The following is a 15,162-nucleotide window of genomic DNA, read 5'->3' on the forward strand; positions in this document are numbered from 1 at the left end:
CCCCTGGGTTCAGTCAGCAGTTCTAGGGAATAGCAGCATTCAAAAAAAAAAAGGTTGTAATTAAGAAAATGAATGCATAACTCTTTCTGTCAGTCAGATGCCAACTCTTTGGTCAGAGGGTTAGCAGTGGGGCAGGAGTACAATTAGTAGAAAATGATGATCTAGTGTTTACATCGTTTAATGACTAGAGGGCACAGTACAGCCCTCTGAAATGCTCTTGATCAGCTTGTTATTCAAATAAACAGTGGACTGCAGCTTGGACAGTGAGTTAGAGAGACCGATTAAAGAAACCAGACGCCTGGCTGATTGGCTCTTCTCTGTTGTGTGTACGCTTGTGTGTGAAAATGCACGTCTGTGAGGACTAAATGAAGGCTCTGTTGGGAGTGCAGAGGGAGGCCTCAAAGAAGCAACAGATGCCCCTCGTTCTTCCTCCTGGCAGCCTTCTCTTTTGTGGTGCCGTTACTGATCGTTTTCAGGGCTACATGCCATTAATGGGTCGGCATGAGATACAGTGTACAAGGCCTCAGTGCTCTTTTTCTGCCATAAATCAAAATGCAAATGCATGAGTGTGTGTAAGTTATTAGATACCACAGTGTCACTGCACAGACGTGGCCCAGTGGACCGTGTTCTGGCTGTAGAAAAATGGGTGCATTAACTCTCATCTCCAGGGGTGATGACCGCGCATTTTAATTGATTCGGCTCCAGAGGTGCTTTTAATAGATACTGTCCTCTTCAAAGAAAAGTCCTTGTTCACCGACATGGCAGAATTCATCCGAACAGATGAACAATTAGCAGGTAGTGCAGTGCAGCGCAGGACACACTGAGATGCTTGATGAACAGTCCTGCAACTTTTAATTGTCCCAGAGTGCTTGAATAAGGACAAACGCTGCTGCTTAGAAGGAAACACCCAATGCCATCCATCAAGCAGTGGCCCATTACCAACCTGAAGAGTGTTTAATCACTGGTAAGCTAAACTTAAAACTTCTGTTTCTATTAACCAGGAGGAGGAGAAATTACCGTGCCTGGAGTCGGAATATATGGTCCTTTACTTAATTGTTTTTATCTTAAGCACCAAGTGAGCTTGTTATTTCTCATATGGCATAATTTATGAATGTTTCCCCTGCAACTCTTTTCCCCCCAACATTCTTTAAGCTGTTTCATTATTCAGACAGTGATTTTCACGAATCTTGATACAAAAAGCCAAACCATTCAAAACCATTAGAGCACAGTTTATGGGTGTACTAAACAATATTGAGCCCAGGTTGGATTGAGCAGGTAGCAGATTGCATTGAGTGAAGTTGTATTTTAGGGTAGACAATCCATTCCAGCACGATAGCTTTAGTGTCATCATGCAAAAGACTAGGACTTGAACTACAGTAGTCTTAGCCAATGAGTGCACATATATTCAGCTTTCACCTTATTCATTACAATGGTGCTACATCATGCATTTTGTAATAGTGTGCAGTTCAATGACTTTCCAAAGCATCAAGCAGGCCTCTAATTAAACTCTTACTTTTTCAGTATTATGCCCATGCTCATCCATGTATAGTGTGAACTGCTACAAGAGTGCTACAAAATGGACTTTATATTAGTCTTTAATAACCGATTTGACTTCAGGTTTTTTTTCTCAACGGATTTCCGCTATGTAGAGAAATATCCTGGAGACACTCGTATCTAAACAAGATAAGAGGTACTAATTAAAATTTGTGAGTAGGAGCAATGGAAGCAGAACATTGTCTATGATGACTACATTGACCTGGATGCTTTCATGTGTGTTTGAAGTTGTAAGTCAGTTTAACTTGGCTCTTCTGGCACTTCTTCCAGATACAACATCTCTTAAATATTTTGTATTTGCTGAGAGCAAAAAAAAAAAAAACAGGAGAGAGAGGAAAAGATTATTTGTTATTAATTAAATTAGTTTTATTTCTCTTGCAGGTTTGCTGACTCTATCCGGGGCATGCTGAAGCTGATTGCCGTGCTGATGATGGCTGGAGCCTCATTGGCAGCCACTTGGTTTACACTCACCTGCCTGACTAGTCTCACTCACCTGCCCTCAACTAAAGGTAGTCTGAAACAAATGTAAGCATTTTGTAATGTTGTGTGGAGAAAGAGGCAAACAGCAGTTGGAGCACTGAAAGAGCTGAGACAGAGAAGCTCATTAGATCCAGCTCAGTGAAGGGAAGTGAGGTCTGGGGCTCTATGCATGCAGGACTGATATAAACATATGCCCCACAGATCAGCCAGCTCAAACATGGACATCCATCATCATCTCTTGCTTGGCACCTGCTTCTTTATGGGCACTATGCTTCACAGGCTGACTGAGGTTTTCTCTACCTGGCAAACATGTACTCATGCCAAATATGATATCTGAAGGCCATAATATAACACAGCAGTTTTTAACCTGGGGTAAAGCATTGAGCAGGGGCTTGAGGAAAAACTTATTTTGAATGAGTGTATTAAATACACACCTACTGATGAAATTTTATAACTAATTAACTGCTTATGGGAAGAAATCACATGGGGTTAGCAATTTGTGGTTTGTAGTCCTCATGGAATAAACGTGGAGTGTAAAATGAAGTACAAGTATAGAGCCAGACTCATGGATGAAAATAGTTTGTCTTTTTCTCAGACCTACTCAGCCATTAAAGTTGTTTTAGATTCTATTAGTCTTTTTCCATCTAACAATTGGGGAGGGGACTGTGTGTGTGTTGGTGTGGGTGCGTGTGTGGGTGTATTGTGTGTGTGTGTGTGGGGGGGGGGGAGAAGAGGTTAATAACCACTGCAAAGGCATCATCACTAAAACAACATAATGCTCAAAGTACATGAATTCTGTTTCTAATTCTAAACAATATTTGGTATTTTAAGCCTCAGAAAATTGTCTACTGTTTTATAGTTTATACTGATGAATGGCAGCTTCATAGGAGGACTTAGTAGTCTTATCATATGTTTTGTGTTCTCAGACTGTGTAGAGACAGTTGTGAATGACAATTCCAGGAGATCATCAGTTTCCGGAATACACAAATAGCCTGTCTGGCAAAAACAAACATGCCATGGTCAAATTAGATTTTTTTTCCACATCCTAGTGTTTGTTGTATATCAGCAGAAGCTTTTTACTGGTATATGGGTGATTTTATGCCCTAATAACTGGCCTGAACATTTATGATTCATGAATATACAGGTGTTTCCAAGTGTCCAGTGAGTGTATGCGAAAGCAATACTGAATATCACATTTAAATGAAGTATAGTTGGATTTTTGTGCATCTGTGCTTAAATGTGTCTTTTAATATGGTTTGTCTAGGCAAGGGCAATATGATAATAGGCCTGATACTGATCTCGCACTGAAAATTACGAATAATGAATCTTTGTGTTCTTAGCCACACTTTATACCTCCTGTATCCTGGTGGGCATCTTCATCAACAGCAGCATTCCCATCTTCTTCGAGCTTTTCATTGAGACAGTCTACCCTGTGCCAGAGGGCATCACCTGCGGTGTTGTCACCTTCCTCAGCAATCTCTTCACAGGCCTACTTCTTTTCTTTCTCACCTTCTACATCACAGGTAAATTATACAGTTATCACAGTTGTTTTAACTCTAATTAACTTATGCTCTTTACAGGCTTTCCGGACAGATCTGCTCAATTATATTAATAATACATGCAAGAAAGCTTGGGATTAACTTTCAGCAGATATGATTGTCACTCTGGACCTCAGTGTTAGTGCCTTAGCCTGTAATTGTTACTAGGTGTGATTACTGATTGAAAAGTGACGTCTTTCACCCTGTATGATATTGCTGACGTTTATCCCCATCATACTGGAAAGAGGCAATGCACAGGAATAAAATGAGATGAGCTGATATAGCAAAGGCCAAGTGTGCTGGTATAATCCCTGGTGCAGATGTGTACAACATGTGATTAAATGGTGACACCAGTTACAATTCATCCAATAATGATTAGAGTCTATAGATTTAAAATAGTTTTCTTTTCCTTTTGGAAATACTTGGTACTTTGAACTTGAAGATGTAAAGATATATCGAAGATATAATATACCTTCAGGTATATTATTTACATAAAGCATGTGATTGTATAAGATACAGCAGAGGATCTACAGTCGAACTGTTCCCTGTTTTGAAAACTTAATGAAGAATTAAATGATGCCAATTTTTCTTCATGCATTATTTGGTTCTTACATAGTATTTAGAGTTGTATTTAGAGTTATATTTAGAGTTCGGTTTGATCTTAAACTCTTTAGTAGGGCTGCATCCGGACTGTAGTTGGCCAGTTGGTTAGCATCTGGCCTTGTGTTGAGGGATGGTCCTCATTCACTACTGGTGATTTATATCAGGGATTAAACCAAACAAATCATGGCTCTTAATCAGATTTGATATGTTTTCCACTGACATATTTTGTGTCACAAACGTGTGCGATGCTCACTGATGAGACACAGTTGTAAGAAGTGAATGCTGAAAGCAGTTATCCTTAAGAATGACATAATCATTTTAATAATGTTTTATGTGACAAGTTTTCAAAGAGGAAGCTTTGCTTCTAAAAAAAGCTGTGAGTATTGGATCAGTATCAGAAACTGGTCAAAACCCAGAGCTCTTATATTGGTATCCAGTTTCAAAAAAGTTCACTTGGTCCCACCCGGCCTCTGTCTCCTGCATGGTTATTATCCTCCATGAGGATATGCACAAGGCCAAGTCAGTCAGGTGAGGTGATGAAAAATGGGCTGAGGGATTGACAGAGATTCTCATGCGTAAATAGAATCTACCTGTTGAATATTGATGAAACACTCTGTGATATATTCCTCATGGAGAGCAGATGGGTAAGTGAGAGCTCTATGATTGCCTTATATTTCAGCTCCGTTTCATCTTTCCTTGCTGCAGGAATTGGCTGCTCACATGCGTTAGACACAGGCACCTTGCTCAATGGGTACTGTGGACAGTCCCTCCACTTCCTAAAGGCTTTTGACAGATGGCAGATGCTCATGCATATACATTGATGCTGGCAACACACTGTGTTTGGGCCGATTTCTAATTTCTGCTGATACCTGTTGAGGTTTGATGATAACGGGTGAATTGCCAAGTTCAGAAAACGGCATGTTTCAAGCAGACTCCATCATACAGTGCTGTTAGTCCTGCCAGCTATGAGATCCTTTGGAGTGTGTGTGTGTGTGGGTGTGTGTGTGTGTGTGTGTGTGTGAGAGAGTGAGTGACTAAGAGCCTGTTGGATTAGCTTGAGGAAGCAGTGTGATGGATTTCCTCATGCAGCTTTTGCCTTCCTGTTGATCCTCCTGATAAGATTACAGCATGATCAGTGTGATTAGGACAGCTCAGCTTTTGTAATCTTATTCTGTTATCAATCTTAAACAAAGCTGCGTGACTGATCATACCTGTGGACCTAACTGATTCCAGATCTTTTACATTTTAAAGTGTACTCTTTTATTCTATTGCTGAGAGAGGGGGGTGTGGTTAATAGCTCATCTGGGGTTGTCACTGGTTTATATACTAAAGGATCTCATGGATTACCCCTTGTTTCATCAGAATCTTCATACAGGTTGTTTTCCTCAAGCATCAAACCATTTCTTTTCTTTTTCCTTTTAAATACTGTTAGACAGCACGTTCGCAGAAAGGACAGACTTTATTCAGAGCTTATATATGCACAAAGCCGACTTTGATGTGTATACACACTTAACTTTTCCTCCGTGTAGGATTAATGCTTGTTTATAGTGCTAGGTGGACGTCTATTTACCAATTACTGCAAATAATCCTTAATTCTTTGATCAGTAATTTAATCAAAACTATATGCAAAATTATTAAGTCTCTAATGGAAAATTGATCATTTTGCATACATATCATTGTTCCCTAAATAAAAAAAAAACAGGGTGGCACAGTGCTAAAGTAAACTCTTAAACAAGATGCAACGTTACTCCTGCAAAAAAAAAAGTTGAAAAACCTTCTCTGATGATTTAGTCACTTCCACTGTTTATCCATTTCTTAATTAATAAAGTAGCGTCCGTCTTGTCGCTCATACAGACGAGAAGGAAGTGCTGAACAACATCAGTCTGCTTTTCAAATCCTTCGTTCTTGCCACTGGCTACTCGCTTTTGGTTCAAGTCCAACTCAAAGCTCTGTAACACCACCTGTCAACTACTTACAGCCCCATACTGATCCTTACCCTGGTGGTTTTGCTTCAGCTCACACCCCTCTGTTCCTGCTGTTGTCACCAGCATGAGTCACACACAGTATGAGAATGCTGGAGAATTTCCCAGCATTCAGTAAAACCGATGAAGCTCTTCATACGATTAAAGAACAAATCCAACAGCAGGACATGTGCCATTTTTATTCCCTCACCTTGAGTGTGCGTAAGGATGAAAAGTTATTTGCATGTTTGATTCCACTGTTTTTTGTGCTTGCCGGTGTGGGTGGAATACAGAGCGAAATACTGCAGTGTCTGTGTCTGTGGAGAATTCAGGTTAGCAAGGTCATCCTGGTTTTCTGTTCTGCTGGATGCATTATTAGCCATTATCTTTGTATAAAGATAAAAACATGCTGAAATTTTTTAGGGGAAAAAAAAATTCCTGATTCTCATTCAGAACAGGGAGTTTAGAGCTTCTGTATTGAAGCTTAATTGAAGATGGTGCCATTTGAAGTGATCATATTTATACATAAAGAGCCACCTCGATTTTATTGTCTCTAGAGGAATGTGGAAACAAATAACAGCTGTGTTGTTTAGCTCCTTGTCAATTTCCTCACATAGAACCACTTGAGCTTGCTAATAATTAGGCTAGCTATTAGCCACATGCAGCGCTACGGTGTTTGAAAGCAATAAGCCTAGCTGATAGAAGCTGTCATTATGAGTGCCTGAATGGGTGATGATTAGAAATAGCTACAGAAATCAGAGGTACATATCAGAGTTGAGCACTGTTGGTGGTGAGGGCTTATGTCTTCAGTGTACACATTCATGTCCTTATCCTTTGAGGCTTTCAAACTGTCACTCATCTCTGGCCCTGTCAGTGCGTTAAATCCCCCCAAGATGCTGTCCAGAGGCAACATCTCAGCTAAAATTGGTTCCTTAATAATAACAATCTCTGCACGATTGACACCAGGTATAACATGATGAGAGGAAAGGAATAAAACATAACAGCAGCAGTTTAACTTCTGCGTTAGTGACAGGTGGGGAAATAATTGCTGTGGCATGATTGCTATGGAGAAGTGAAAAACAAGAGAGAGATCTATTGCGTTCTTGGTGGAGACCTTTCTTGACAGAAAGGTTCAATTGCTGCATTTTTTCAAGTGCACCGATTTCCATTAGTGCTGGAGGTCTGGATGTTGACCGTTCCCGGGCTGTTCAAGTTTCTATGAAGATCTGATTGGATTACTTGAGTGGGAGTGGGGCGATATGCTCGCTAATTAGCATTCGCTGTGACCATCCTGCCGCTAATGTTGTCTTTCTCCATTTTAAATTGATGAGACCAGGGCAGGCGTGTGGCTCAGATAAAATGGCTAGGTAAACACAACTCCATTAACCTGCCGCCACAACCCAGTACTGTCGAACGGCTAGTGAGGCCTGATTAATGTGCAGGCGTTCGTGGAGGAGCTCCTCTGTGCCGTTCTGCCTGTCTCATCTCCCTCTCTGAGCTCAAACCATCTCTCCATCCGCTTTCTCTTGCCGATATGGACTGTGCTGCAAACCCAAATCATATCATTTGCTCGAAATGGGCACAGCAGCTGACCCAGCATGGATTTCACCTTCCAACATCGATTACAGCTCACGCTTCAGGGGCAATTGATCAACCTGTTATCTGGTTTCACAAAGCTGTCAAATTAAAACCTGCTCATCTATTGAATTAAGAGGTGCACTCTCCCTTGTCCTGGAGTCTGGGAGTTTGAGCTGCTCTGTGATATATTTAGTCCCAGATCTTTATCAGGGCAGAAGCAGACACTGCAAGGTGCTCACTGCATCGTGCCTATGGACCTGTTTGCATACTCTTCACAGATGCTGTTTAATTTATTCTCAATAAGGCAAAAACAGAGGCTTGGCAACAGTCCTGCTGTCCTCTTTTTAATTTAGATTTTTTTCATATATTTAAATAAAAGATTTAATAGCATTCAATTAGCCGGCGCACTATTCCTTTACGAGCACCTTTATAATTACCACTCTCACAACACAGGCTTCATCAAACAGAGTAACACAGTAACAATCTAACAGAGTTTTCTGCATTTCTTTCCCTTCTGTTTTCCTCTAAATGGTTCCATTGTTTTCGAGTTACATTAGAAGTAAGCGATGGTTAATTCCATTCAAGAATCACACTTAGGAATATTCCATATTAGTTGCTTTTTTCCCCCAAAACACAAGCACTGAAGAATCTTTTTTCAAGCTTTATTTTTTTTTATTTTTTTTTTTATTTTATTTATTTATTTTATTTTTTTTTTTATCTTTTTTGGTCTGAATGACCATAATCCAGATTGTATCTAGGAAGCATTTGTGATGAATAATAAAGATAACGGCTCAATTTTATAGAAGGATTTGTTTTCATTGTTAGGCGATGGACTGTTTGGTATAAAATGTAGTTGGAGGAGTTTTACTCAGTGCTCGGTGCCGAATGCACTGACGAAGATCTGCACACCACATTCAGGCAAACAAAGCAAGATTCTAAAATCTTTTAAAGTGGAAAAAGCCATTAGATAAACAGATTTTAGGAGATCAAAATGCATGGCCAAAATTTAATAATAATAATAATAATACATATGTTCATATATATATATACAAATACATATGTTTATATATATATACATATACATATGTTCACAAATAATACAATGTTCATAGTACATATATATTCATCTGTATATTATGTTCATAGTACATACACAACTGTAAATTACTGTTTATAGTAATAACCATATATTTTGTTACAGCACATATCCTTCTGTAATTTCAGTTTATAGTTATAACCATCTGTATATTATGTTCATAGTACATACACATCTGTAAATTACTTCTATATTACCATTTTAATTAATTTCTTTAATGTAAACACTGTATCCCTGGTTATACCTAAACAAAGTTGAATCTAATCTAATAAAAAATATTATTATTATTATTATTAGTATTAGTATTATTATTAGTAGTATTAGTATTAGTATTATTATTATTATTACTAATATTAACAATAATAATAATAATCATTTTTTTTATGTTTATTTTAATAATAATAAAAAGTTTTTTCCTTTCATAACACTCAAGGATACCTTCAGTACCACCAGAAAAAAAAACATTCTCTAAGAGCAACAGTTCAAATAAATATTAAAATCCAAACTTTGGCATGCTTCTTGCACTGCCATGGTACTAACTAGATTGATCCTGTCCTTGCTTTGCTGTTTTCTCTGGTTTTTCATTTATAGCATGTTGGTAAACCTCTCCCTACTACCTGACCTCAAAAATTATATATTTATGAGGTCAGCTTTTCTGCGATCTCTCACTAGTCTGAGGATGTTTGTGTCTGATAGATGGATTTTGACAGCGTGGTAGTAAAATAAGCCGTGCCCCCTCTACATGTAGACGACGTAGCGCATCACCCTTGGATAATGTCCTTTCTTATAAAATATGCTAGAAATTGAACTCGAGTTTTGTTTCAAATCCAAAAGGATCAATAGTAAAGATGCAGTAAAGATCACGTTTGTTTATTTTAAGGATTACATTTTCTTGAATATACTTATGCTTTGATGTCACAAAGAATTTTCTTTCAGCCCCGGACTTTAATAGCCTTCTGAATTATCTATGCTGTTGCAGTTGTTAGGTGTCTCTTTCATTTCCCTTGAAGAAGAAATAAGGAATAAAAGGCTTTCATCAGAGAAAAAGACAACAGAAAAGTCTTTCATATGGAGCACGTTTAATTATATCAGTCTCTCTCTCTCTCTCTCTCTCTCTCTCTCTCTCTCTCTCTCTCTCTCTCTCTCTCTCTCTCTCTCCGTGTTTCTGTGTTGCAGAGCTTTCCTGGTTGAACTGGTGTCTCACAGGTTCATGCCTCTTCAGTCTGCTCCTCATTCTTTTCTTCAGGGAATCATACGACCGTCTCTATCTGGACGTCTTCGTATCAGTCTGAGCAGCTTGTAGCATGAGGGGAAAAAAAACTGAGCTTTGCACCAAGAAAACAGGAAGTACATCATCTCTCTCTCTCATTTCAGTGAGAAAGTTACATAGTTGGCAGTGTTTTGTGTTAGCATTGTAAGAAAGAAAAGAAGCCAGCATTTCACCTATCATGATAGTAGTGGTGTTTTTTTTTACCTGGATGTGTACTTTTTTTTTTACCTGATATTTTTGTCATTTTAAATGTTGTTTTCTTTTTTTTACATTAACTAATGGAGATGTTTTAATGTACATTAATTACATGATACTAACCACACGATACGAGTTTGATGTGGTCTCCTGCTAGACCTGTAGTAGTGACACCTACAGCCTTTTTAGATTTACAGTAATTTTATTATGTGCAGTCATGTGCTGTCAAGAGGTTTCTTACTAGTTTTCTGTTATTATTAACCATTACATCAGCAGTGAAGAAAGTAGTACCGGAAATGACCTGTAACGGTGTCCGTCATGAAATGGCCTCCGGGTTCCTCTCTAACGGCCCATTTTCCCTCTTTATACCTAATTATTATGCAAATGATGATTCCTTCTCCTTCATATCCTCTTGGGTTAAAACTGCCTCTCACTTTCAAAGCCTGTGACTGAAAAGGGTCCTTATGTGTAGTTCAGTGTGACGTCAGGTCCAGAAGTTTCTGATTTTTCTCTGGCTCATGTGGCGTCTGTCCCAGAACAGATTCACACGTGTGCAGGAAGTGCCGTCGTCTTCATGAGCGCCAAGCTTTTGTTTTACAGATGCTTCAAGCACAGTATAGGCATCAACTGTAAAGAAAATGTTCCATTTACTGTTATTGTTGTTGTTTTAGCTTTTTTGTGTGTGTGTGTATTATCGGTGCAGATAAACCCAGAACGGTTTCTATATAATTTATAAAGTAGGTTTTTTTTTTTATTTATATGAGGGATCCAAACACTAACAGATGATAAAACATGTTTAATGGATTATTTGCCTGTTTAAGTGCTCGACCTTAGTCGTTGTCGTAAACGTAAGAAGGGATGCTATATTTTAAAAACCAACCTGTGGCTAACATCAAACAAGGGAATGTGAAGACGTCTGATCGATTTTACATAGTGAGTTCCATCATTAATGAGCATTTATGTATCCTCTTATAGTGTTGTGTCTTATTAGTGATGTAAAGCTTTTGGCTAACAGCGGATTCAATATGAGCCCTTGTTTTGAGAAAGAACTTCAGGGGATTTATGTAGCTTTCTATAAGGTGTAATTTAATTCAGTAAGTCCCAGGACTTCATATTAAAAAAAAAGCCTCCAAAGAAGGCCAAAACAAACTGTCTTACAGAAGGGACCCAGTAACTAACTCTTCAGATCTTCAGAGGGACTCAACTGATGGATCTGTGGATTTTATTGTGGAGTTTAAAGGGCCTTAAAGAACTGCTGTACTGTAACAGTCACGGAAATTGTAGCTGACAACGACAGTCAAAAGTGAAATAACTTTTTGTCTTTTATCCTCTGACTGATTCTTTTTTATTTTTGTTTTTAAATTACCCACCCCATGGTGCCACAGAGCATTTTGGGAAGGCACAACTGTACACCTCTTTGCCTGGATGTGATTTTCTGTCTTTTTATGTATTAAAGGGTTGTGTGTTAGCCCTCTGTTAAAGGTTGCCTTAATTAACAGTGACCGGTGCAATTACTATTCTTCATTTTACTGGTAATCGTTGGGGGTTTTATGGATCAGGATGTTCTTATCCTTGTCTTTGTTTCAGATTCTGTATATGTACGTGATTTTCAGCACCTTATTAAAACGCATTTTGAAAGAAAAAGCCTCAGTTTGTCCTTCATGTTATTTGACACAGTGATGTGTACAGTAAGAAATGTTTAGAGTTTTTCTCAGGCTGATGAAGAAACTGTTGTCTGATCTTTGTTCATAGTAATGAAAACACTCTACCATGTCATAATAAAAGCCCACAGGCTGCTCTTACACTACTAAAAAAAATGACTTTATGTTCACTAAACTGAAACATTGTGGTGAATGTGAGCTCACTGTACTGCAGCCAGTATGAACTCCATGACCTACTGCACCCAATACAGCATGGAGATATCGATGATGACATCAGGATTGTGTTGTAGGCTTTGGAGACTGTGAGCATATTGAAGAGCTCTGCACAATGTCCTGGGCCCTATCCTGTAGGACAGGGATTAATATTAATATGATCTTTTCCACTTGTATTCTTTGTCTAAGCATGTTTCCTTCGAAAGCATATGATCAGAAGACTTTTTTAATCCACATCAACGATAATAATAATTATAAATTTGTTGCAAATATTTAGTGATAATGAACTTTTATGTAGTGATTTTCTTCAGAAAAAAATTATATATCTATATTTTCACCTCACAGCTTCATAGTATCTAGTTTTGTTCTCAGCTATGGCTGACTTCTGCATAATTTCTTCATGATTGTGTGGGATTCCTCTGGGTTTTCTCTTGCTGTCCAAACACATGTCAGTAGGTCAATTGGCTATTCTAAACTGCTCCTAGTTATGCATGGTGCTGGCATTCCATCCTGGCATCCCATCTAGACTGTATTCCCACCCAGTGTTTCTGCGAGAGGAACCAGATGCACTGCAGCCCTGACAGGCTCAAGAGGTTCCTTAAAATGAATTTATGAATGAATCTCAAAAACTAGAAATAATGGAGCAGTGGGACATAATGTTTTATTATTAAGGACTTATTACTCATATTCCTCATACTGGTAATATGAAATCTGAATCGTGAAAAAACTGAGATCTCAGTGAAAGACATTTTAATAGTACATTTTTAATAGACGTTTTTTTAGTAGTATGTATTTAATAATACATTTTCCAACATGCTGAGTAACACGTACCTTTGTGTATCTGTTACGTCGCTAAAATATTTACTCATTAGGATCACGTTAGACAAATGCTGCACTTAAATAAATAATCATGTGATTAACAGGAACGGCAATTAACTGATCAGTGACTCTACGAAGTTAGAGAAGGATCTCCAGAGGTCACGTATATGACACCATAATAAAATTGTATTAAAGGTAGAAATAAAATCGTGATATTTCTGCTATACAGCCTGCTAACTTTTATGGAAGGTAAGATAGTATGGAAGTGTTTTTCCCATGAATGTCTACTGACATAATATATAAGTCTAAAGCTGGAAGCGTTTCAGAGTGCTTTTTGTATGTCAGTGCCGACAGACTGTCTAGAAAACAGGAGGTATTTAAACAGGAGTTTTCATTCACCAACAAGCAATTTGGTAACATTCAGTTGTGCTTGTTGTTCTGACATGAATTTCATTGTCGAAGGATTTACACAATGGCTGATGGTAATTGGGGTCACTGTCAGTCCGAGTGACATTTGTATACCCCTTAATTATTTAGTCGCTGTTTCTGTTTGTATTTTTGCCTGAATATTGGCAGGATGTCTGAGAATCCTTCCACTTCCATTAAACACAAACATGTACCATTGAAACTTGTTTCACTTATTAATGCTTCAATCAGTTGTATCTTGTTAAACTGTTCCTGACAAATTTGAAGTGTAAGAGTGAGGTTGTTTTTCTGTGTTAGATCCAGGGACTGAAGAAGCTTTTAAATAAAGGACCAGCATCAGCCTGACAGTTCAGTGTGACAGGCTGGATACTGATTCGAAAATGTAATGTCTATGGGTTTCTTGTCACGTCTTGAAAGGTCCTCCATTTATAACTTTCAACCTCCTTTATATTCTTAGCTTTGTGCTTCCTGAATGTCTGCATTTAAGGAAGTTTGAAATCCAGAGTTAGTCACTGCAGAACACTGATTTTGTGTTTCCGTAACCTCTTCCAAGTTCATTTGGAAGTATGAAGGTTCAGCCACAAAACATCAATGATCCACCTGAATATTCTTCTATATTATTCTTTTTTTAACCTTCTATCCAAGTCCCTTTAGTCACTAACCATGCTGATGCTGTGCATAAGGAAAGGGTTTTCTAAGTTCTAATGGAAATTATTGTGTATGATGTTTATTTAATCCAAAGCATGTCAACAATTCTAGGTCAAAGCAAAGCACAAAATCTTGCACATTTTCGGTGTTGACTCTGCTGTCTGAAAAACCCAGTTCACACACATCAGATAAAAGAAGGAAATTTCTAGAACTCTAAGCATCATTTCAAGCTTAAAGAGAGCCGCATGATGTGCTGATGCCCTTCACCAGTCTACATGGCTCTCAGTCTTCAGTCATCCTCACTCCTCCTTCAGTCATTCCCTTTATTCTGAACTCAAATCTGGGGTCTATCAGGCATCAGTTTTGGACTCAGTTGTGCAATAGTAATGTGGGGAGACATGACCTAAGCAAAGCAGCATGTCTTAGAGACTTAAAAAGGTTATAAGATCCAGATGGATGAAAATGTCACAACCAGAAACATCAGCCTTGATCATTTGGCCATTCCTGTAGACTTTCATCTGTCATTCATTATGTTGTTGGAAGGCTGGTAGTATAAGTCTTGCATGGCAACTCCATTGCACTCTTCAGTTAATACATATTACATTTTGGAAGGATTTCACTAAGTTGATAGACTGTGCTGGTGCTTTGGGAGTATCTCCCCTCCTGCAAGTGCCTCTCTGACTCATCCAGTGTTAGCTCATGTTACTCTCCATGCAAGAGACCAAACGAGAAATACTCCCTTTGATCCTTTTTTCTTTTGTGCTTGATAGTGAATATGTATGCTAGTTTTCTTCGTTTCTAAATGTGTTGTATACGCTCGTAGTAATAGTGGAAATGGGTTTCAAGGTAGACTTAGCAACGCATGCATTAGTAACCTGACCAAAAGTAAGACCAAAGTAGGAGTTACTACTTTGGTCTCTGTTTGGTTCTAAAAGTGGTATGATGGTAAAAGACACAGCCTGGATCTATCAAAGGAACAGGAGTCACTGGCTCCATTAACCTGTCCCTACAGAAACCGGGTGCCAAGCTGTGATGCACTTCTGCCAAAACAGCTGCTGTAGTCGCTGTCCTCAACCACGATGACGTCAAACACTCGGAGCCCGTTGTCACATTTGCCCTA

At 38.5% G+C, this 15,162-nt stretch overlaps 1 protein-coding gene across 1 annotated transcript in view; it reads left to right on the top strand.

The window, feature by feature from the left end:
* slc49a4 (solute carrier family 49 member 4) overlaps positions 1 to 11,919 on the top strand; it is a 38,466-nt gene extending 26,547 nt beyond the window's left edge. The window contains exons 7-9 of the mRNA XM_060876264.1: positions 1,936 to 2,063; positions 3,375 to 3,557; positions 9,987 to 11,919. Of these exons, the coding sequence (XP_060732247.1) occupies positions 1,936 to 2,063; positions 3,375 to 3,557; positions 9,987 to 10,102 (427 nt within the window). The 3' untranslated portion in view covers positions 10,103 to 11,919. The remainder of the gene's footprint in view (positions 1 to 1,935; positions 2,064 to 3,374; positions 3,558 to 9,986) is intronic.
* Positions 11,920 to 15,162: the final 3,243 nt, after the last annotated feature.

This window comes from Tachysurus vachellii, chromosome 8, assembly GCF_030014155.1.
Source record: "Tachysurus vachellii isolate PV-2020 chromosome 8, HZAU_Pvac_v1, whole genome shotgun sequence".
NCBI classification, from domain to species: domain Eukaryota; kingdom Metazoa; phylum Chordata; class Actinopteri; order Siluriformes; family Bagridae; genus Tachysurus; species Tachysurus vachellii.